Consider the following 24,766-nt stretch of genomic DNA (forward strand, 5'->3'; position numbering starts at 1 on the left):
AGGGGGCAATAAAATTAGCAGGTGTAGGGCAAGGAAGCATGAAACTCTGTGCTAGCAGTAAACACAATAGGAATTAAGGAAAAGAAGTCAGGGAAGGGGTCATGAAAGATGATATTTAGACTAAGCCTTGAATGATGGATAGATTTCGAGAAGCAGAACAGAGACAGAGGGGCATTCAGCAAAGCAGATGGCCACAGGTAGAGAGAGAAGAACAAATGTGTAAGAGAAAGGCACTGGGAAGAATCTAGTCTGACTGGAGGAGATGGGATATGTAGGGAGTTGGAGGAGGTAAAGTTGAATATAAACAGTGAGACCAAATTAGGAAAGGCTCCACAATCTAGGTGGTGGTAGTTTAGACACTAAGTCATGTCAGACTATTTTGTGACCCCCATGAACTGTAGCCCTCCAGGTTCCTCTTTTCATGTAATTCTTCAGGCAAGAATACTGAAGTGTGTTACCATTTCCTTCTCCAGGGGATCTTCCTGACCCAGGGATTGAACCCATGTCTCCTGCATTGGCAGGCAGATTTTCTTTACTGCTGAGTCAGCTGGGAAGCCCGCCATGATCTAGAGACCCTTCTAAAGAAAGGCTGAATAGCGGTTCCTGCTTTAGAAGGAAAGTTAGACCACATGATTTCTACTATCCTTTACATTTCTAAGATTCTTAGTTTCTGTGCTTTGCAAGCCATGTTGAGGAGTTTGGCTGTTGTGATAAGAGTTATAGGGAGTCGTCATATGTTTTTGCATAGGGAAGTGGCATGGTAAATAGTAATTTCAGAATATCAACCTCATTATTGTGGGCAGAAAGTAGGAGTTCAGGAGGGATAGAGCCTGGGTCAGGGAGATTCTCCAGGAATCAGTAACAGTGATGTTGGTTAGAGATGATTGATGCTAGTGGAAAGGAATTGAAGAGCAAGGATGAGCCCCAGAGATGTTGTAAAGAAAGAGATGATACGACCTAGTACAGATTTGATGTACCAAGAGGTTAAGAAGCAAAGGACTCTCTGAAAGCATCCAGTCTGGCACCTGGGAGAACTGTAAGACCCTTCTCAGAGAGACAAGGTTAGAAAAGAAAAGTGGTTTGTGCCCTATAGGCAGTGGGGAGAAGAAAGACGGAGCTTCGTGGGTCAGAGTCATTAACTTAGATGGATGAGCTATCTGAGGGAGCAGGCGGCCAAAGTCAGAGCCTTAGAGGTCATCTGCATATGTGAGCAGGAGAAGAGGAACCAACAAGGGAAAAAGAGATCGTTCGTGGTCATCCATGTAGGAGGAGATTAGGGTAGCATCTAACATATTACAAAAGCCACAGGAGAAGAGAATTTTAAGGGAGGGGAAGGAATAGAAGGTCTGTGTCAAATATTGGAAAGAAACAAATTGAGGGTATTACAAACAATATATTTGGCAAGAAGAAGGTAAATGGTAACGTTTGAGAAAACAGTTTCAATAGAAAAATGATGAGAGGTTGGAGTTCCTCTCTGCTCCTTTCTAGCTACCTTCTTTCTACGTATCTTCTCACTCTGCCAAATGGTCTAGACCCACTGCCTCTCTGTCTCAGCACCTGCCAACCCCCAAACTCCCTACAGTCTCTTGCCTTCTCACCCACAGATCTCCATGCTGAGACAACAGCCCTTAAAGGTCAATGACAATCCTCTCCCAAAGCCCAAGTCATATGGCCCCTTTTTGAGCTCAGACTCCACATCTCTCAGCAACAGTGAACACATCTATCTCTTCTCACCCCACCCCCATCCTTGGACTCCATGACATTTCACTATTATGATCATGGCTGAGGCCAAGAAAGGAGATGGACTCTCTAGTAGTGACAGGAGGAAGAGTGAGGCATTGATCGAACTTCAAATGATCATGATCTGTCTCCTGAGCTCCCAGACTACACCTCTAATTGCTGCTAGACACTTCCATTTGGAGATATTCAAAACTAAATTCTTTCATCTTCCCTGAAAAAGGTTTGATATCTGGCTTCACACTTTTGATAATGGTACCATCATTCTCTTCAAAATACCTTAATGTGACCTTTAACAGCCCCCGTCACCTTTAATAGCCCCCCTTTCTTCATCACCTCTCACCAATCATTCACCAAGAATTGTCATTTCTTTATTAATCTAAGTGATTAAAACTTTTATTACTTTACATATGGTTAATGACAACTGCCTCCTAAATGCATTTTCTGACTCATGTTTCTCCCTTCCCCAAACCTACTGACCCACTGTGATCATTTCTAATAGAATTTGGTCTCAGTCTAGATAGTCTGACAGCACATTATCCCTTCTCCTCACATGAAATCTATGAGTAGCCAGATTAATAGAGCTCTACTCTGTTTCCTGACAGCTTTAGTCCACACTGAGCTTTCCCTCATTTATTCATTCTTTTATTCATTAATTCAGTGACTAGTTATTGAGTACCTACCATATAAGTCTTCTGATATAAATTTTTATTATCTGGATCACTCATTTGGCATTCGTTATATACTGCCTCTTTGGTTTACTTTTTATTACCCTCAACCAAATAGTTATCTGTTTAACAGAAGGTGCCACATATGACACTCCCATAGAACTATGTCAAAAGTAGATGCTCAAGAAATGTGTACTGGCTGGTTGGAATTCTGGGAGCAAATGCCAGATTGTAGTAGACCATAAATGGGAGACATAGATAGGAAAAAGCAACAGATGCAGAAGGTACTTTCAAGGGGTCCAACAGCCCTGTGATTAATATTAATCTGCCTCATTGGTTATTTTTAAATGTGTATAAAGCCATTTAGAAAAATATAAGCCACAGGGTGGTCTTCGGTCTTGGGGATAAGGTGTCTCATGGCTATCTTTGGGACTTAGTCTCAGGACAAAACTAATTTGGTAAGGTTATGGATTGCAGCCTTCCAGGCTCCTCCATCCATGGGATTTTTCAGGCAAGAGTACTGGAGTGGGGTGCCATTGCCATCTTCGTCTCTATGTTGAGGGGGGAGGGGCTGCCAGGAAGGTACAACCTGAAGTTCCAGCATTCCTTGTAAGGTCTTGTGATCTCATAATCAACAGCTCTGCCACTGTGGTGCTTAAAAGACTTTCTGTAACTTGGGGCAGGCACGTCCACATGGCAGCCCTGTGTTGTTCCTTGAAATGGGATGAACCACTGGTTCAAACTCAGACAGCGACGCAGGGAATATCATTCCCATTCCCAGGGCTAGATATGTTTACACATGCATCTTCATTTGACTCTCAAAACAGTCCTATGAAACTGGTTGATTAGTCCTCCTTTACAGATCAGGAAACAGCTCTGCTGCTGCTGCTGCGAAGTCGCTTCAGTCGTGTCTGACTCTGTGCGATCCCATAGACAGCAGCCCACCAGGCTCCCCCCTCCCTGGGATTCTCCAGGCAAGAACACTGGAGTGGGTTGCCATTTCCTTCTCCAATGCAGGAAAGTGAAAAGTGCAGGTGAAGTCGCTCAGTCGTGTCCGACCCTCAGCGACCCCACGGACGGCAGCCCACCAGGCTCCTCCGTCCATGGGACTTGCCAGGCGAGAGGACTGGATCGGGGGTCCATTGCCTTCTCCAATGCATGAAAGTGAAAAGTGCAGGTGAAGTCGCTCAGTCATGTCCAACTCTTAGCGACCCATGGACTGAAGCCCACCAGGCCCTCCGTCCGAGGGACTTGCCAGGAGAGAGGACTGGAGCGGGGCGCCATTGGGAAGTTCCATTGAGAGCATCACAGAGGTCAGGAGTGGCAGGGCAGGAATTCAAGTGCAGGAATGTCTGACTTCAAAGCCATGCTCATTCTATCTCTTTCATCGGAAATGTAGCCCATTGTGGGTTTTTTTTTTTTTTAAGATGTTTAAAAAACATAAAAGTTAACCAATAAAAAGCACATCATTATTTTAGAGCAAACTGCCCACATACTTTGGTACCATTTTGACTAATCTTGAGCTTCCTTTCCTTCTGTTAAACTGACTCCTAGCTTGGAGTCAGAAACACTTCTCTGAGGTGTGTCCCGATGCTCTGGGCTACCACTTGCTCCTGGATTGCTACATCACCGGGCAGGCTGGCAGCTGCCGGTGTCATCTGATGATAGTCACGAAGAAGGCGCTTTCAATCATGTTGTCAGCACACTGTTCTCTTTATAATCTCTAGAAAGAGATATTGCAGAGGCCACACGCCTGAATTCGGATCCCAGCTCTACTACCTTCCAGCAGTTTTGACCATGGACAGACATATATTATGTGCCAGTCACTGTGTAATGCATTTTATAAATATTATTTAATTTAAATACTTTTCATGCTTGCTCTCCAGTTGTTGACAAGACCTCTGAAACACATTATTAAGTTTATTTTAAAAAACGCTGGTGGGAACAGTGGACGTACTCTATGTGGTAAAGAGGAAGAGAAAAGAAGACTCACTTTATATGTGTAAAGAAACTATTAACAGTAGTTCCCGATGGGGGGACTAAGTAGGGATAGGTGGGGGAGCAGGGGTGGAAGAGAGAATTTAACTGTATCACTTTTTATACTTTGGGGATTTTGAACCACGTGGTTATATTACATATTCAAAAATGTAAATGTATACTTCAAAAGAGCAGAGCTTCACATGCTGCAATGACAGGTACTGTGGTTAGAAAAAAAATGGGTTTTAGAGCCAGACAAATCTTGGCTTCACATCCACCTCTGCCCCTTAATTGGTTTGGGGCAAGTTACGTCCTCATCTGTAAAATAGTGATAAACACCCACGCACATTTTCAGGGCTGTTGGGAGAACTATGTGAGATGATGGACGGGAAAATGAAGTTATGAAGCATCGTGCCGAGCACACTGTAGCTCCTCCATAGCAACTAACACGTTTCCTACCACATTCTTCGTTTCAGTTTCCCGTCAGCATTCTCTGGGTTTATTTGTTCAGCCAGTTTGAATCTCCGTGACTGTGCTGTCACCTCTCCTGTGCTCATCGCATCCACATTAACGTCATGAAGGACATTGTCACACGCCTCACTTACTTCCACATAATGTACCCACCGTTTCCCCTGTTCTACCAGTCTGGTGACCACACCCAAAAAGAAAATGAGGTTAGCCTTGAATTATTTGTGCTCAAGGTCACTTGGAGATCACGTTTCTCATCCTAACTGCTCATAAGCCTGTGTTTAATTCTAAAACATTTTGCTATCAGTGCTATCAGTCTCACCAAGCAGCATAATTGAAATTTACTAACAGAGCATATCTTAAGTGTTCTCACTACCAAAAAAAAAATGGTATCTATGTGAGGTGATGGATGTGTTTATGAACACATTTGAAGTAATCATTGAAGTAATCATTTAACATTGAAGTCATCATTTAACAATGTATACATGTTTTAAAACATCCTATTCTTCACCTTGGTGGATGCATGCTCAGTTGTGTGCAGCTCTTTGCAACCCCACGGACTGTGGCCCGCCAGGCCCCTCTGTCCATGGGTTTCTGCAGGCAAGAATACTGGAGCGGGTTGCCATTTCCTTCTCCAGGGGATCTTCCTGACCCAGGAATCAAACCTGACTCTCCTGTATTTGCAGGCAGATTCTTTACCACTGAGCCACCTGGGAAGCCCATTGTTCATCTTAACTATTTACAATTTGTGTGTCAATTATACCTCGATAAATTTGGGGAAAATGAAAATTGGGGTAGTAAATTTGCTCTTTCCAGCCTTCCAACCTGTTCATTTTTTTCTTTTGGGAAACTGTCATACTTCTTTATTTTTGTCTTCCAGTCTTATTAAAATATAATTGACATACTGTATAAGTTTAAGGCATACAGCACAAGTTTAGTGAGCATCCATCATCTCATATAAATATATCATTAAAGAAATAGGAAAAAATGTTTTCCTTGTAATGAAAAGTCTTAGGATTTACTCTCTTAACAACCTTCATATATGACACACAGCAGTGTCGATTATATTCATCATGTTGTACATTACATCCCTAATACTTATTTATCTTATAACTAAGAGTTTGTACTTTTGACCACCTTCATACAACCCCTTTCCCCCCTTCCCCTGCCTCTGGTAAACCATAAATCTAACATGTTCTCTTTATGCCAGTATTCCTTCAGCCAGCAAATCTGAGCTTATTTATAAAAGCTGCTGCTGCTGCTGCTGCTGCTGCTGCTGCTGCTAAATCACTTCAGTCGTGCCTGACTCTGTGCGACCTCATAGACGGCAACCCACCAGGCTCCCCCATCCCTGGGATTCTCCAGGCAAGAATACTGGAGTGGGTTGCCATTTCTTTCTCTAATTCATGAAAGTGAAAAGTGAAAGTGAAGTCGCTCAGTCATGTCTGACTCCTAGCGACCCCATGGACTGCAGCCCGCCAGGCTCCTCTGTCCATGGGCTTTTCCAGGCAAGAGGACTGGAGTGGGGTGCCATTGCCTTCTCCATGTATTACCGTCTCAGCATTTACCCTGAGGTTTATATTTCCCTTTACTATGCTTGCTTATTCTACACATTCCAATTTTATGTGTATTTTTCTTGACCCAATATGGGTGAAAAATAGAACAGGAGTGATTGTTGAGGTCCCAGCCTCAAATGTAAAGTCTTAATCATATGTGTTGTGACCATATAATCAACAGCCCTGCAACTGTAGTGCTTAAGAGACTTTTTGTCATTTGGAGATGGTTTCTCCAGATGGCAGCTGTGTGTCACAGCCACAGGCTCAAAAAGAGCCCTGGAAGCTACAGCCTGTTGTGGCTTAAAGGCTAGTTTTCTCACTGTCATCTGTTTTCATTCTCCAGCTGCCCTCAAACAGAGGCTCTAACTTTTTTTGTTCCTTTGGTTCCTCGTGACCTTTTTTCAAAGCCCCCCTTTTTTTTTCTCTTAGGATTTCGGAACCAAATGAGCTCATATGGGGCTTTAGCTTTCCCAACCCCAGGCTAAGAAAGCTCTGTCATGCCATGCACCCATCCTTGGGCAGGTGGCCCTCGGCTTGTTTATATGTTCCCCTTCCAAATCTTAACCTACTGAAGAGTCATTATTTGTGTAGCCAATGAGGTGTTTTTATGATGCTTTTATGATCTAATGACCCTATTACCTTTTGTGCTCAGTATTGTACTGGGATTAGACTTTCCTTCCTAAACAGCCTACTTTGATATGCAGTCCCTCCCTCTCTCTAGCTTACATCTTTGTGTTATTTTTAAACAATTATTAAAAGTGTACATCCTATAAAATTCACTTTTTTGGTGTATAGTTCTATGAATTTTGACAAATGCATAGAGTCAGGTCACCAACGCCACAGTACCAAAACTTTGCCAAGGGCTGCCCCTTGAGGGTATCCCCACCTCTATCGCTCATCTCTGGCAACCCCTGATCTTTCCCAATATTTCTGCCTTATCCAAAATGTCACATGCATGGAATCATAGTCTGCAGTCTTTTGATTCTGACTTCTTTCATTTCACAAACTGCACTGGAGATTTGTCCAACTTGTTGGATGTATCAGCACTGCCTTCTTATGTATGGATAAACCATGCCTAGTTCAAACGTTCACATTTGGAAGGATATTTGAGCTGTTTCCAAGATTTGACAATTATGAATAGAGATATTTTAAACATTTGTGTACAGGATTCTGTATGAACATGGATTTTTATTTCACTTTCAGTTCAGTCAGTTCAGTCACTCAGTCATGTCTGACTCTTGGCGACCCCATGGAGTGCAGTGTGCCAGGCCTCCCTGTCCATCACCAACTCCTGGAGTTTACACAGACTCATGTCCATTGAGTCAGTGATGCCATCCAGCCATCTCATCCTCTGTCATCCCCTTCTCCTCCCACTTCCAATCCTTCCCAGCATCAGAGTCTTTTCAAATGAGTCAGTTCTTCACATCAGGTGGCCAAAGTATTGGAGTTTCAGCTTCAACATCAGTCCTTTCAATGAATATTCAGGACTGATTTCCTTGAGGATGGACTAGTTGGATCTCCTTACAGTCCAAGGGACTCTCAGGAGTCTTCTCCAACACCACAGGTCAAAAGCATCAATTCCTCAGTGCTCAGCTTTCTTTATAGTCCAACTCTCACATCCATACATGACCACTGGAAAAACCATAGCCATGACTAGACAGACCTTTGTTGACAAGGTAATGTCTCTGCTTTTTAATATGCTGTCTAGCTTGCTCATAAATTTCCTTCCAAGGAGTAAGCAGCTTTTAATTTCATGGCTGCAGTCACCATCTGCAGTGGTTTTGGAGCCCAAAAAAATAAAGTCTGACACTGTTTCCACTGTTTCCCCATCTATTTGCCATGAGGTGATGGGACCAGATGCCATGATGTTAGTATTCTGAATGTTGAGCTTTAAGCCAACTTTTCACTCTCCTCTTTCACTTTCCTCAAGAGGATTTTTAGTTCCTCTTCACTTTTTGCCATAAAGGTGGTATCATCTGCATATCTGAGGTTATTGATATTTCTCCCTGCAATCTTTATTCCAGCTTGTGCTTCTTCCAGCCCAGCATTTCTCATGATGTACTCTGCATGTAACTTAAATAAGCAGGGTGACAATATACAGCCTTGACGTACTCCTTTTCCTATTTGGAACGAGTCTGTTGTTCCATGTCCAGTTCTAACTGTTGCTTCCTGACCTTTTTACAGATTTCTCAAGAGGCAGGTCAGGTGGTCTGGTAGTCCCATCTCTTTCAGAATTTTCCACAGTTGATTGTGATCCACACAGTCAAAGGCTTTGGCATGGTCAATAAAGCAGAAATAGATGTTTTTCTGGAACTCTCTTGCTTTTTCGCTTGGGTATATACTAAAGTGGGATTGTGGAGTCACCTGGCAACTGTATATTTAATCTTTAAGAAATTACCAAATAATTTCCTGAAGTTGCTTCATCTCAGCAATGTATGAAAGTTCTAGTTTTCCCCCATCTTCATCAACACTTAGTATTACCAGAGATTTTTTAGGTTTAGTCATCCTAATGGGTATATAATGATATCTTTTTGTAGTCTTAATTTGCATTTCTCTAATGACTAGTGATGCTAAACATATTTTCATGTACTTATTTGCTATCACTATATCCTCTTCAGTGACATGTCCTTTCACATCTTTTGCTCATGCTCTGACTGGATTGTTTGATATTTTTATTATTGAATTTTCCAAGTTTTTTAAATATTCTAGATACTAGTCCTTTGTCTTATATATGGTTTGCAAATTTTTAGCCCCAGTTTGTGGTTTGTCTTTTGTTTATCACCAGTGCTTCTCACAGAACAAAAGTTTTTAATTTTGACAAGGTACAATTTCTTGATTTTTTTAAATTTTATGAATTGTGCTTTTGGTATCATGTCTAAGACCCCTTGTGTGTGCATGCTAAGTTGCTTCAATCATGTCTGACTCTTTGTGGTCCTATGGATTGTAGCCTGCCAGGCTCCTCTGTCTGTAGGATTCTCTAGGCAAGAATACTGGAATGGGTTGCTATGCCCTTCTCCAGGGGATCTTCCTGACCCAGTGATCAAAGCTGTGTCTCTTATGTCTCCTGTATTGTGAAAGATTGTTGCTGAGCTGTGAAAAATGCCAGGATTCTTGGCCTCTGGAGAAGAGAAATTCAATCTGGGGCCAGTGACGAGGCTTGATCGCTCAGAGCTTTTGTGTGACAAAGTTTTATATAAAAGAGATAGACAAAGCTTCTGACATAGACATCAGAAGGGGGCAGAAAGAGTGCCCCCTTGCTAGTCTTTAGCCAGATGTTTTATGTCTGTTAGAAAGCTATTAATGAGATAGAGACACCTCAAGGCTGAGGGAGTTTCACCAGTACCCTCTCCCACAATATATGTTTTTGAGATGGGATGGCACAAGTTGTATCATTCCCCCAGCCATAAAACAATTGATATCAACACTGGTTTGTTCAGCTATTATCAGTCCAAGGTTTGAGAAAAGAAAAAAGTTAGTCTTTGGTGGAACCATTTTGAAGAAAGGTAAATTCCAAAGCAAATACATCATTTCATTAACATAGCTTAAGAAAAACATCTCTATAAGAAAAATGCATTGGTTAGTTCAAGGTTTGAGAAAAGTTACGTTCAGGTGGAACCAGGTGTCTTTTAAACTTGCAGCCTATTTCCTCTGTTTGGAGACCCCTGGCCTTCCTGCCTGTTACCCTCTCAATTAGCAGGTGGGTTCTTTACTAGTAGTGCCACCTGCCCTTTGCTGCTGCTGCTAAGTCGCTTCAGTCGTATCCGACTCTGTGCGACCCCATAGACGGCAGCCCACCAGGCTCCCCCGTCCCTGGGGTTCTCCAGGCAAGAACACTGGAGTGGGTTGCCATTTCCTTCTCCAATGCAGGAAAGTGAAAAGTGAAGGTGACGTCGCTCAGTCATGTCTGACCCTCAGCGACCTCATGGACGGCAGCCCACCAGGCTCCTCCGTCCATGGGATTTTCCAGGCAAGAGCACTGGAGTGGGGTGCCATTGCCTTCTCCACACCTGCCCTTTGCCTAGTCCTAAATCCTAAAGACTTTTCGATTTTTTTCTGAAAGTTCTATAATTTTACTTTTTTCATTAAAGTTCATGATCCATCTTGAGTTACCTTTTGTTTAAGGTATGAGAACAGGCTTCCCAGGTGGCTCAGTGGTAAAGAACCCACCTGCCAATGCAGGAGACACTGGGTCGGGAAGATCCCCTGCAGGGGGCAATGGCAGCCCACCCCAGGACTCTTGCCTGGAAAATCCCATGGACAGAGGAGCCTGGTGGGCTACAGTCCATGGGGTCACCCAGAGTAGGACACGACTTAGAGACTGAGCACCCATACATGCACCTGAGACATTTAAGTTGAAGTTCTTTGCTTTGCTTTTCCTCTTTATTTTTGCCTATGGAAGTTCAGCTGCTCCAGCATCATTTGTTCAAAAGACTATTTGTCCTCCATTAAATTGTTTTTGTACCTTTGTTAAAAATAATTTTGCCATATTTGTGTGAATGTGTTTCTGGGCTCTCTGTTCTGTTCCATCAATATATGTGTCTGTCCTTCCACCAATACTGCACTGTCTTAATTACTGTACTTCTAGCTTACTGTACTTCTAACTTACTTTTCTTCTATTGCTACAGTCCCCCGATGGTGTTATACATTAAATATCCAGGATGGAGAAGCCACATGCTACTCACCAAGAGGAGGAAATTATCACAGCAGCCTGGGCACTCGCTGTGAGCTTTCCTGTGACCGGGGCTTTCGACTGATTGGACGGAGATCCGTGCAATGCCTGCCAAGCCGCCGTTGGTCTGGAACTGCCTACTGCAGGCGTAAGTGGTGTGCATGTATAGGCCGACATCTGCATGTGAGAGAGGCCAGCCAGCCAGCCAGCCAGGGTACATGCCTGGAGGTATTACTATGCCCTCTGTCAAGTACAAATCAAAAATTTTCACAGGATCCCAACAGGTCCTTTCCCCATCCTAACATTCCAGCTCATGTTCTCTCCCTGTGGCTATGGATCAAACAATAGGGGCATTTTAAGTTGCAACAAGGCTTCCCCAGTGGCTCAGTAATAAAGAACCTGCCTGCCAATGCCAGACGCTTGGGTTCAATCCCTCAGTTTGGAAGAACCCTTGGAGAAGGAATGGCACCCCACTCCAGTACTCTCACCTGAAGAATCCCATGGACAGAGGAGCCTGGCAGGCTACAGTCTGTGGAGTCGCAAAGAATCTGGCATGACTTAGTGACTGAGCACAGACGCACGCAAGCAGCAACCAGCCCTCAGTCTCAAAGGGCCCAGGAGTGCATGGAAAGCTTCCACCTGGGGCCGGATGTCAACTTCGACCTTCCTCTGGAACTCTCAAGCATGTGCAGTCTCCGACTCTTTCCCACTTGTAGTAAACTAATGCACTTCTTGGCCTCAGGTCTTAGGCCTTGGCAGTGAAGCTAAAAGACATCTTCTGGTCTTCATTTTCTTCTGAAAGTCAAGAAGAACCTCCAAGGTTGGAATGCAGGGGTGCTAATACATACACTTCACATCATGTTCACCTCAGCTCCCAAATCCCTACCTCTTACTGAAACCCTACAGCCTACCCTACTTTGGCAGCTAAGCTTTGCCTGTCCCTACATCCATTGCTGAATGCCATTTGTAGAACACCCATGTGTTCAGGGCCACTTCAAGAGCCATTAATTACCAGGCTGATTCTAGACTAGCAATGTGTGCATGTGAATGGAGTGTCAGGGGATGTAGAATGCTGAGCATTCAGAGATAAATGGGGTTGTTTGGAGAAGATGCTGTGGAATAGAGGAGAAGTTTGGTAGCCAGAAAAAGGAAGCCACCATTCCCCTCTAGGTGACTATAAGTCATTTGTTATACGACTAGACGCCATCATTTCCAAAATGAATTTGAATTGACCTTACAAAATTAAAATACATTGACAAGTTAGCATGAAACCAGTTAAAAGTCTCTGTTGTATGCATGCTCAGGTGCTCAGTTGTGTCCGACTCTGCGACCCCATGAACTATAGTCCGCCAGGCTCCTCTGTCCATGCAATTTCCCATGCAAGAATACTGGAGTGGGATTCCATTTCCTTCTCCAGGGGATCTTTCCAACCCAGGGATCAAACCTATGCCTCTTGAGTCTCTTGCATTGCCAGGCAGATTCTTTACCACTGTGCCTGTTTAAACACTGAATCTCACTTTGTACTTCCTCATAAGAGACACATGGCAAACACTTTGGATCTATCATTTTCACTGTCATATAATACTAAGAAAATAAAATCAACAGAACGACAGACCTTTTTTCTTGGCCCTGATTTCAAGAAGGTCATTGTTGCTTAGCACTTTATATAAAGGAGGCTGGAAAACATAAAAGGCAATCACTTTCAAGTCTGCTTTGACCAGGAAGCAAAAACAAACACAGTCAGTAGAATCTTTAGTCAAAGCTCCGATAATGGAAATTAGGGAGGGTTAGAACTTAGACGACCTAAGGAACATATGGCTGGCCTACTTCCTTCAGGTGTTGGGTATTTCATACTGGACTTTGGCACAAGCTTACAATCAGTTCATGGGAGCTGTTGCCGCTTCTGGCACACGTAATGTCTAAAGCACATGGACTCGCCTTTAAGCAAATGCCTCCAAAGCTGTCTGCCCCTCCCCACTGGGATTGGCCTGACTTGTACTCTCACCAGCACGGAGGACCAGTGGGCATGTAAGTGAGCCTCAGCTGAGGAGTGTGGAAGAACCAAGATTATATTCAAAATGGAGTCTTGAATTTGTTCAAGGGCATCTAGCATTTGTGGAACAAGAGAGGAAAACTATGAGCTGCTGAGGCCCCAAATAAGCCCAGAGATTTATATGCATTGTCTCTATATTTGGCACAACAATCCTACTTCATGGTATACACATTTCCGTGATGGAGACCCTGAGGCTTGGAGAGAGATGTAAGTTGCTCAAGTCACAGAGCTAGTTAAGTGGTGGAGCTGGGATCTAAACTGAGGTGCGTTCCTCAAATCCATGGACTTGGATGAGTAACTTCTTTGAGACCAGCTCCCCACCTCCGCCCCTCAAGAGTACTATTGTACTTCATAATATCAAAAATAAGAATAAAATTAGGAAAAAGAGGCAATCAGGCACAAAAATGTCAGAGCAGTTGGGCATAGGTTTCCCTGTATTTTCTGCTGTCTCTGAGATGGTCTTCCCTGGGCTAGATGCCTAGGTATTACTTCCACATAGCCCCACAGGCCACTGAGCTTGCCTCCTGATTCTCTCTTAGAGATGAGATGCCACGCGTTGCCATTCATCACGAGTGGCACCTACACGTGCACAAATGGGGTGCTTCTTGACTCTCGCTGTGACTACAGCTGTTCCAGTGGCTACCACTTGGAAGGTGACCGCAGCCGAATCTGCATGGAAGATGGGCGATGGAGCGGAGGAGAGCCTGTATGTGTAGGTAAATGCTGGTCGCTCCCAGTTGTCCTGCTGCAAAGAGCCAGCCTGGCATTATGTCCACTGCAGAAGGCATTCCCACTAGCTGCAAAAGGTGGCACCCTGGGCACAGGCTTAAGCAATCGCTTCCCTTGGAGTCAGGCCTCACAAGTTTCATTGAGCATCTTGAACTGCCTCTTTTACCTACCCAGTGGTGTGGTATTGTTTCATGGGTTCCCTCCAGGGAAGGCAGGGATCCATGAGTCAGCACTTAATTTCTGACCTTGGCAGACATAGATCCCCCCAAGATCCGTTGTCCCCACTCCCGTGAGAAGATGGCAGAGCCGGAGAAACTGACTGCTCGAGTATACTGGGACCCACCCCTGGTGAAAGACTCTGCTGATGGCACCATCACCAGGTGAGCCACAGATGCCGCCTATGCCTCCCGCCAGCTTCTCTCTCCCAGGCACTCAGGTAGCCCACACTGAACCACACAGACTGATGGCACAGTGATGTGTGCCCCAAACCCCAGTGCTAAGAGCCACTTTCCTCAGTGGCTCTCTCACCCTGTCCCATGTAGGTTGATACTTCGGGGCCCTGAGCCTGGCTCTCACTTTCCAGAAGGAGAACACGTGATTCGTTACACTGCTTATGACCGAGCCTACAACCGGGCCAGCTGCAAGTTCATTGTAAAAGTACAAGGTCAGGAAGCAGTTTTCCATTTCTGCATTGCTTATTATTTCTGCTCTTCCCTTACCTTCTAGATGCTCATCACAACCCTCTCCTCACTATGCCTGAAACAGACACCTCAGGCAGATTGGGAGAGGGGAAACTCAAGTTCATGAAATAGGTCATTCAGGAAACCTGTATACATGTGTACACACATTTCAGAAACTCTGCCCCCCAACAAGACTTTCTCATTCTCCTAAATCTACATGAAACCCACCGATATACTCTGCATCCATTTCTTTTCTTAGCCTTCAAATCAATGATTAAAGCCAATCAGCCTTCATTCTCAGTCTTTCTCCTCTGCTGAAATTGGTGGTACTGGCTACTGATTCTTGCTTTTTGTTTTCTTTTCATCATAAAATCAATTCATGCTCATTGTTGAACATATGGGAAATAAAGTAATACACAAAGGGGGGGGGGAACTATTACTCTGTCACCCAGAGGCAACTGTTGTTAATCTTTTGGTATTTTTCTTCCAGTCTTTTATTCACACATACTTAAAAAATACCTAATTGAGATCACACTGCATATCCAATCTTAGGTCACCCCTTTTCATTTTTCATTATAACACAAGTAAATTTCTCATGTTCTTTAAAGTTTTTTCAGAAGTCTTTTAATCTCAGTATAATAATCTACTTCTAAGAATATATCATACTTTGCTCAATGCTTCTCCTCCCACTGACGGATATTTTAAAGTGTTAGTTGCTCAGTCATGTCCAAATCTTTGCTACCCCATGGACTGTAGCCCACCAGGCTCCTCTGCATGGAATTCTCCAGGCAAGAATAATGGAGTAGATTTCCATTTCCTTCTGGAGAGAAACTTTCCGACCCAAGGATTGAACCTGGGTCTCCTGCATTGCAGGTGGATTCTTTATCTTCTGTGCCACCAGGGAACCCCAATGATATTTCATATTAAAAGTAATTTATAAGGTGGTCATCTGTATGCAGAGTGTCCCCAAAGTCTGAAAACAAAAATGGCAATTTTTTTTACAGATTGCTAGTCTTTTGATGACTATGTATATACTTATCCATGCTTCCACATTTTATGAACACTTTTGTCTACATTTCAGATTTAACTCCATAAGAAAGCAAAAATTTTGCCTCTAGCCCTGGCCATTGGCAATACAGAGAATTCATTCATTCTGATTATCCTGGGTCTGCTGATCTAGAAAACCCAGCATGGGCACCCTCTTAGCCTATTGTTCTCTACAAGAATCACCATAGCCCCTAACTGGAACTTCTCCCTGACAGTGAGACGCTGCCCAACTCTGAAACCACCACTGCATGGCTACCTCACCTGCACCTCAGTGGGGGACAACTATGGTGCCACCTGCGAATACCACTGTGATGGAGGGTATGAGCGCCAAGGGACCCCCTCCCGGGTCTGCCAGTCCAGCCGCCAGTGGTCAGGATCGCCACCCATCTGTGCTCGTGAGTGCAACTAGGGAATGGGGAGAGTGGACATAACGATCAGGGCTTCTTTGAGGGGTCTCCCAATGTCTATGGCTCAGGAACCAAAAGCAATGTGTCTGATGTGGGAATGGGGGATTCTGTGATGTTTCAGAGCCAATGTTCCCCTCTAGCATATTCCACCTCCAGGAAAAAGGATTTAAAATCTCCAAGTGTTCTTTTAGGATTTCCCCCCAAGGAAAGGGAGAAACAACCAAGAAAGTTTAACCTGAAAACCTCAGGATGTTGTTATCCATTCTGGGATGAAGGGACAGGCCATATTCTGACTGGCCATGTGCTTCTGCCCTAGCTATGAAGATTAATGTCAATGTCAACTCGGCTGCTGGCCTTCTGGATCAGTTCTATGAAAAACGGCGACTCCTCATCATCTCAGCCCCTGATCCCTCCAACCGATATTATAAAATGCAAATCTCTATGCTACAGGTAAGAGCCACTCCCCTAATCAGGGCTTAGCTCCTTTGCATTCCCCTATCCCACTCCACTGGGTTTCCCTGGTGGCTCAGTGGTAAAGAATCCAACTACCAGTACAGGAACTGTGGGTTTGATCCCTGGGTTGGGAAGATCCCCTGGAGGAGGAAATTCCTGCCTGGAGAATCCCATGGGCAGAGGGAGCCTGGTAGGCTACAGTTCATAGGCTCACAAACAGTCAGACAACTTAGCAACCAAACAACAACAACAACCCGACTCTGTTAATCTCTTACTATGTCTTACTCAAAGACTTGTTCTTCCTACAGCACAGACGCTACTTCCTTAGATTGTAGACAACATTTGATTAGTTTTACTGTAGACAAATTTAGGACAGTTTTAAAACAACTGTGTTTTTACTGAAAAGATAGTGAAGTCATTGGCATGGTGTGTTGCAGGAAGCTTGATGAAGGCTGAGAAGGCAGTGTGGCAAAGCACTCCCGAAAGACTTGTAAGACCTGTGATCAAATGTAAATGTGGGGAATTAGTTTGTTTAAGTCTTCAAGGAATAATAACACTAACAAACATTTAGACAGTGAGGGCTGTGTAAGGACCAGGTATACAAGTATGTGCTTTATACATATTCATTTAATTCTCCCAACAATGCTTATAAAGTAGGTACCCTTACTATCCCCATTTTGCAGGTAAAGAAACTGAGGCACAGAGAGATTAATGATTTGCCCCAAATCACTAGCTAATAAATGGCTGAGCTGCAATTAAACCCAGGCAATCTGACTCAAGGATCTGTTCTCTTAACCACTACTAATAGCAGACAAGAAGGAAACATGTCATGATATTGCAAAGTAAAATGAGGGAATTGCATAAGGATTTTTAACATTCTACCAGATATCTAGTTAAAGCTACTGTTGGGGAATGAGAAGCAGAAAGGACGGAGTAGTTCTGACTACTGGGACTTTCAAAAAGAATAGGCTAAGTTCTATCACTATTCTATCACTATGTTGTACACCTGAAACTTATATAATATTGTAAATCAACTGTTTTTGTTGTTTTCATTGACTAAGTTGAGTCCAGCTCTTTGCAACCCCATGGACTGCAGCACACCAGGCTTCCCTGTTCTTCATTATCTCCCTGCGTTTGCTCAAACTCATGCCCATTGAGTCAGTGATGCCATCCAACCATCTCATCCTCTGTCACCTCCTTCTCCTCAATTGAAAAGGAGAAAAATAATATAATAATAAAAATAAAGAATAGACTAGGTTCTTGAAGAGAATTCAAAGTACGCTGACAAGACTCTGAGAAGCTGAAAGGGTCTGGATACCCAGGTAAAAGAAGAAGCTATTTAGGGGGTTTCTAAAGGTTGAGTTCTTACAGGTTGCCAAGTCAACATTCAGAAGGCCATGATGAAAGCATCCATATCAAAAGAATGACCATGGGTCTAAACCAGAAAGGACCCCGTTCCTCCAGGGATCCAAAATCGGCAGACAAAAGCAACACCTCAGCTTGAAAAGAAAGCAGGAACAAGAAAAGGAAACAGCCAGGGGGGACTGTGACTTTGAGGCCAGGTCTAGAGGAGTAACCCAAAGATTCAACAGGGGTGGAGCACCAGGCTAAGAGGCACCCCTGATGGGCGAAGCAGGACAAAAAACTGTGGTACGGTTACAGGCTGCACTTCCTAGTGTGAGGAAGGCAAGAACGGGTCACAGAAAGAGCACTGACAGTATTTTGGGGGAAATTCTGGAGACCCAGAGAAGGCTGTGGCCGTGAAGCCTAATGGTAAGGAGCACACAGGCTTCTCAGTTGGCACAATGGAAAAGAATGTGCCCACCAATGCAGGAGACGCAAGAAGGATGAGTCTGATCTCTGGGTCCAGAAGACCCCCTGGAAAAGGAAATGGCAACCCAATCCAGTATTCTTTCCTGGGAAATCCCATGGACAGAGGAGTCTGGTGGGCTACAGTCCATGGGGTCACAAAGAGTCAGACACGACTGAGAGACTAACACACAAAGAACTTATGTAGCTTCCAGTTATAAAATAAGTAAGTCCTGGGGCTGTGATGTACAGCATGGTGACTATAGCCATATAATATATTTGAAAATGGCTAAGAAAATAGATCTTAAAAGTTCTCATTGTAAGAAAAAAAGCTGTGACTGTGTGGTGATGAATGTTAACTGGACTTATTGCGATGATCATTTAGACAAATATCAAATCATTATACTGTACACCTGAAAGTAATGTGTCAACTAGTATCTCAATTTTATTTTATTTTACTTTTTTTTTTCACAAAAGTTTATTCTTAAATGTACAGTAGTTTCCAAGACAACACTTCATTCTAGCTATAGGTGGCAACAGATATTATGGCCGGGAATCCAGGTGTTTAAACAGGAATGGAACTAAGGGTCATCATTACCTCAGGCACAAGGAACAGCGTACTTTTTGCCAGATTTCTTAATTCCACCAGTGGCCAGGGGGCCTTTCCCTGCAGCCTTTGATTTTAGCTCCTTGAGTTTCTTCTGCTCCTCCTTCGGCTTCTGCTTGAATGCCTTATCTTCCTCATCCATCTCCTTGGCTTGCTTCTTGGGCTGCTTCAGGGGCTTCTTCTTGCCACCTTTGTGGCCAGACATGATGCCTGCTGCCCCTTCCCCAGACTCTGCCACTGGAAGTGGACTCAATTTTAAAAAGAACATGGAAAGATGCTCAACATCACTCATTATCAGAGAAATGCAAATCAAAACCACAATGAGGTACCATCTCACGCTGGTCAGAATGGCTGCCATCAAAAAGTCTGCTAACAATAAGTGCTGGAGAGGGTGTGGAGAAAAGGGAACCCTCTTACACTGTGGGTGGGAATGCAAACTAGTACAGCCACTATGGAGAACAGTGTGGAGATTCCTTTAAAAACTGGAGATAGAACTGCGTTATGACCCAGCAATCCCACTGCTGGGCATACACACCAAGGAAACCAGAATTGAAAGAGATACATGTACCCCAGTGTTCATTGCAGCACTGTTTACAATAGCTAGGGCATGGAAGCAACCTAGATGTCCATCAGCAGATTAATGGATAAGGAAGTTTTGGTCCATATACACAATGGAATATTACTCAGCTATAAAAAGAATGCATTTGAATCAATTCTAACAAGGTGGATGAAACTGGAGCCTGTTATACAGAATGAAGTGAGTCAGAAAGAGAACCACCAATGTGGTATATTAATGCATATATATGGAATTTAGAAAGATGGTAATGATGACCCTATATGTGAGACAGCAAAAGAGACACAGGTGTAAAGGAGAGACTTGTAGATGATATGGGAGAAAGTGAGGGTGGGACGATATGAGAGAATAGCATTGAACATGTATATTACCATATGTAAAACAGATGACCAGTGCAAGTTCGATGCATGAAGCAGGGCACCCAAAGCCAGTGCTCTGGGACAACCCAGAGGGACGGGGTGGGGAGGGAGCTGGGAGGAGGGTTCACCATGTCAATGTACGGCAAAAACCACCACAATATTATAATTAGCCTCCAATTAAAATAAATAAATTAAATTTTAAAAATGAACAGGGGGTGTAGGCTGAAGGAAGAAGTAGCACTAGAGCAAAAGCAAGACAAGGATTTAAAAAATATCAGTAAATGAACAATTGGTAACCCCCCCCAAAAAAATAACTTATGTATTTAAAAATCTATGCAAAACTAAGCAAGGAGAGATGATGTTACTGTAATTTGTTAATTACGTTTCTCTTTTCTATCCCATATAATATAACCAATCTCTACACTTCATTAGAATAAAGGGTAAGTGGGCTTCCCAGGAGGCACTGGTGGTAAAGAACCCACCTGCCAATGCAGGAGACATAAGAGACCTGGGTTCGATCCCTGGTTTGGGAAGATCCCCTGGAGGAGGGCGTGGCAACCCACTCCAGTATTCTTGCCTGGAGAATCCCATGGACAGAGGAGCCTGGCAGACTATGGTCCATAGGGTGACAAAGAGTCGGACAAGTTTGAATCAACTTAGCATGCGCACACACACGTTGGGGCAAGTGCTTCAGGAATGACAGAGGAAAGAGGTGGTAGACCCCTCATGTGATGGTTTGTGAAGAAGCCCCTTCTTTCCCACACTGCCTCGACATGGTCCCAAGAGGAATCAGTTAAGTAGCCTTAGGTTTGGGTTTGACAGCCTATTCAGGAAAGCCTTCTTCTCTCCCCTCCCAGCAATCCACTTGTGGACTGGACCTGAGGCACGTGACCATCATCGAGCTGGTGGGGCAGCCACCTCAGGAAGTGGGGCGCATCCGGGAGCAACAGCTGTCAGCCAATATCATTGAGGAACTCAGGTCCAGACTGGAGGGCAACAGGAAAGGAGTGGGTAGAAACCTTAGGCAGGACATTGGCCACAAGAAAGTTGTGGGAAAGTCAGCAAACACTATTCTCTTGGGGAATTGCTTGTTTGAACTCTGGATGCTTTAGGTAAGATCAGAGTGGCAGGGCATCAGAATCAAATGGCAGGGTGTTGTTGAAAATACAGATGACTACCTCAAACCACCTCAGGACTGTGCTTTTATGAGGCACCTCAGGTGACCCTGAAGCACAGCCAGGGCTGAGACACAGACTCAAACATGACTTAGATAAGACTTTGATCCTGTCACCTGGTAGTTGTATCCTTTTGCCTTTAGTCTGCAAATGAGCAAAAAGCATCTTTAGGCAGTGAAATCTGAATCATACTTATCTGCCCCTTGGCGAGGAGAAGACCATAGGGAGCAGGTGGTAGAAGTTGACTTTTCTCATTATCTGTCTGTTATCACCCTCCCAACCCCTGCCCCCACATACACTCAGAGCCAATAAAGCCATCACTCCCCTCTGTTCCATAAACAATACCTGCCCCTAGGGCTTAATCTCAGGGGCAGAAAGATTCAGTCCCAGGTAAAGACTGGGCCTTCCCTGGTGGCTCTGTAGCAGTCAGTGGTAAAGAATCCACCTGCCTATGCAGGAGAGGCAAGAGACTGTGGATTCAATCCCTGGGTTGGGAAGATCTCCTGGAGAAGGGAAGGGCTACCCACTCCAGTATTCTTGCCTGGAGAGCCTGGTGGGCTACAGTTCATGGGGTCAGAGAAGAGTCAGAATCAACTTAGTGACTAAACAACAGCAATAAGAGGAAAGACTGGAAAACAGAGTAAGGAGACTGCAGACTTGGTGATATTGATCAACCTGAAGGTTGACCAGGTGATATTGATCAACCTCAGGGCTGCCATGTTTGGTTGTGCAAGCTATGCTTGTCTAGCTCTGGGAAGCACTGGTCACGGCATAGTGCCCGTGACTGGTGCTCCCTGGAGTTATTACGTGCAGCCCGCGTTACTATATGTGATAGCCCTGTGTAAGGGGGCCTGTGAGGCAAACACAGCTTGGTAGTAACAAAGCTGTTCTATCTGGGGTGAGGAAGGGACAGCTTAACAGAGCTAGAGATGTTGGGGCAGTAAGACTAGGGTGTGAGCAGAGGAAAATAAAGGGGCTTGAGACAGGTACTAGAAGGGATGGGGCAAGGGATTTGGTGGGGAAAGAATTAGTCCATCAGTGGAGCTGTGAACGATCAGAGAGGACTAGAGTCCGGCGGGATGATGTCCAGATAAGGTCTCACACGTCCCTGGGCTCATCTCTCTAGGCAATTTCAGCACCTCACTCGCTCCTACTTCAACATGGTGTTGATTGACAAGCAGGGAATTGACCGGGAACGCTACATGGAACCTGTCACCCCCGAGGAAATCTTCACGTTCATTGACGACTATCTACTGAGCAATGAGGAGCTGATCCAGCGCCGGGAACAAAGAGACATGTGCGACTGAACTTGAGTTGGAGCATGGTTGAGGTCAAGGGAAAATGTTCCCTGGTCAGCCAAAACTGGGGCCTAATCAAAGGAGAAAATGCTTTCCCACAGCTCTGAGGAAAGGACTCTAAGGTGGGTGAGGTTCCCTGATCCTGGGACATTTCCAGACACCTTTCCTCAAGCAAGTCTCTGCTTTAGGTAGCACTGGAAGAGCATAAGAAGCTAGGGAGGGACTGAGGACAGGCCCTGGGCAGCAGCTTGTGGATAGAAAGTCTTGCTTCTGCCCAGCTCTCTAAAATCTTTCAGAGAAGTAAATTCTAAATTCACTCACTAACCGGCTGTGTTTTAAATGGTTCCTCTACCCTGAGGTGACAGCAGAAGGCAGCACCATCACAACAGACAACCAGGGCACCATCAAGTGTGGCTGGGTCTTCCTTACAGGTTAACTGTGGAGTTGGAAGTGAGGCAGAGCTCACTCTTACTTGTCCTTCTCCCTTGTAGGATGTTGGGCTACAAATGTTAACCATCTGTTAACCATTCTGTTAACCATCATCTCCCCTAAGAGTTAGCAGGCTGCTGCAGTTGGGAGGGAGCTTGGGGAGAAAAGTCAGACTAGAGCAGAATGCTTTCTCCTGCCCCGACAACTAGCGCCTAGGCCACAGTCTCTCCCTACTGAGCCTCCAGTGCTGCTCCTTCCTCAAAGAAACCCCCAGCTCGTGATCCAGGAAACCTCAGAACCACCAAGTGGAAACTACATCATGCAGAAGGAAAAAAGACAGCATCAGCCACATGTATAACCTATTAACACTTTGAAGAGATGAGTGAGTGCAGAACAGGCAACAGTTGCAACAGCACAAACACAAGCACTAAGGGCCATGAGTACATTTCCATTGGGAAATGTGAGTAATCTGGGATCTTGTGAAGCAGAGCAACACTCATGCACACTAACCCTGCTCTGGCTTTGGCCACACTCAAGCACGCATAGTGTTTGAAGTAAGGCAGTCTTCCCTAGGCTGCTGGGAACCTTCTTTTCTACACAAGTGGAAACAGTGTCAGGTTAAGACTCAAGCCATTCACCTTCCACCTTACCCAGGGGATAATTACTAGGAAATTAGAGGTGAAGAGGAAGCAGGCTAGATTGAGAAACAGGACTAAAAGGCTCGAGCACTGACTGTGTGCCCGGTGCTGTCCTGAGCACTCACAATTGACTGAAATCCTCTTAAGAACCCTCTAAGCGAGGTCTTGTTGTAAGCCCATTTACACATGCAGGGATGGGAGCACAGAGAGGTCACACAACTTGCCTAAGATCAGACAGCTCAGAAGTGGAGGCACAGAGAGGCCAGGCAACTTGGCTAAGATCACGCAGCTGAGACGTGGAAGCACGGAGAGGTCAGGAAAGTTGCCTAAGATCACACAGGTCAGAAGCAGAACTACAGAGAGGTTATGCAACTTGCCAAAGATCACAAAGCTCATAAGTGGACGGACAGAGAGGTTAGGCAACCTAATATCACAAAGCTCAGAAGTGGAAGCACAGAGAGGTCACGCAACTTGTCATGATCACACAGTTCAGAAGTGTAAGCCCTGAGAGGTCACACAACTTTCTTCAGATCACAAGTTCAGAAGTGGAAGCACTGAGAGATCAGGCGACTTGCGTAAGATCACACAGCTAAGATATGAAAAGCAGAGAGGTTAGGCAACTTGCCTAAGTTCACAGAGTTCAAGAGGAATCGAAGGGAGGTCAGGCAACTTGCCTAGGATCACAGAGCTCAAAGTGAAGAACAGAGAGGTCAGACAACTTGCCTAAGATCACACAGCTGATAAGTGGAAGCCTACAGAAGAGAGGCAACTTGTCTAAGATTGCACATCTCAGATATGAAAGCTCAGAGAGGTTAAGCAACATTTCTAAGATCACACAGCTCAGATATGGAAGCACAGAGAGGTTAAGCAACTTACCTAAGTTCAACAGTTCAACTGGAAGCATAGAGAGGTCAGGCAACTTGCCTTAGATCACACAGATCAGAAGTGGAAGCACAGAGAGGAGACACAACTTGCCTATGAAAACACATCTGAAAAGTGGAAGTATAGAGAGGTCAGGCAACTTGCCTAAGATAACACAATTCACATATGTATGAACACAGAGGTTCAGCAACTTACCTAAGATTACAGAGCTCAAAATGGAATCATAGAGATGTTAGGCAACTTGACTAAGATGAAACAGCACAGATGTGGAAGAAGATAGTGGTCAGGCATCTTGTCTAAGATCACACAGCTCAGAAATGGAAGCACAGGGAGGTCAGGCACCTTGTCTATGATAACACAACTTTGAGGTGGAAGCACTGAGAGGTCAGGCAGTTTTCCAAAGATCACACAGCTCAGATATTGAAGAATAGAGAGGTTAAGCAATTTCCATAAGTTTAACAGCTCAATTGGATGCACAGAGAGGTCAGGCATCTTGCCTAAGATCACACAGGTCAAGGATGGAAGCACTGACAGGAAGCCTAAGATGCCAC

At 44.5% G+C, this 24,766-nt stretch overlaps 2 protein-coding genes across 2 annotated transcripts in view; one reads left to right on the forward strand and one right to left on the reverse strand.

Annotated features, from left to right (window-relative positions):
- Nucleotides 1-22,590, forward strand: part of SRPX2 (sushi repeat containing protein X-linked 2) — a 29,979-nt gene extending 7,389 nt beyond the window's left edge. The window contains exons 4-11 of the mRNA XM_040266292.1: nt 11,032-11,223; nt 13,668-13,844; nt 14,111-14,237; nt 14,400-14,521; nt 15,800-15,979; nt 16,308-16,441; nt 20,651-20,772; nt 22,095-22,590. Of these exons, the coding sequence (XP_040122226.1) occupies nt 11,032-11,223; nt 13,668-13,844; nt 14,111-14,237; nt 14,400-14,521; nt 15,800-15,979; nt 16,308-16,441; nt 20,651-20,772; nt 22,095-22,275 (1,235 nt within the window). The 3' untranslated portion in view covers nt 22,276-22,590. The remainder of the gene's footprint in view (nt 1-11,031; nt 11,224-13,667; nt 13,845-14,110; nt 14,238-14,399; nt 14,522-15,799; nt 15,980-16,307; nt 16,442-20,650; nt 20,773-22,094) is intronic.
- On the reverse strand, nt 18,755-19,065 carry LOC120882315 (translation machinery-associated protein 7-like). Its single transcript, XM_040266293.1, has one exon. It carries the CDS (start codon nt 19,063-19,065, stop codon nt 18,853-18,855), a length of 213 nt encoding a protein of 70 aa, XP_040122227.1. The 3' UTR covers nt 18,755-18,852.
- Nucleotides 22,591-24,766: the final 2,176 nt, after the last annotated feature.

This window comes from Oryx dammah, unplaced genomic scaffold (genome assembly GCF_014754425.2).
Source record: "Oryx dammah isolate SB20612 unplaced genomic scaffold, SCBI_Odam_1.1 HiC_scaffold_23, whole genome shotgun sequence".
Lineage (NCBI taxonomy): Eukaryota > Metazoa > Chordata > Mammalia > Artiodactyla > Bovidae > Oryx > Oryx dammah.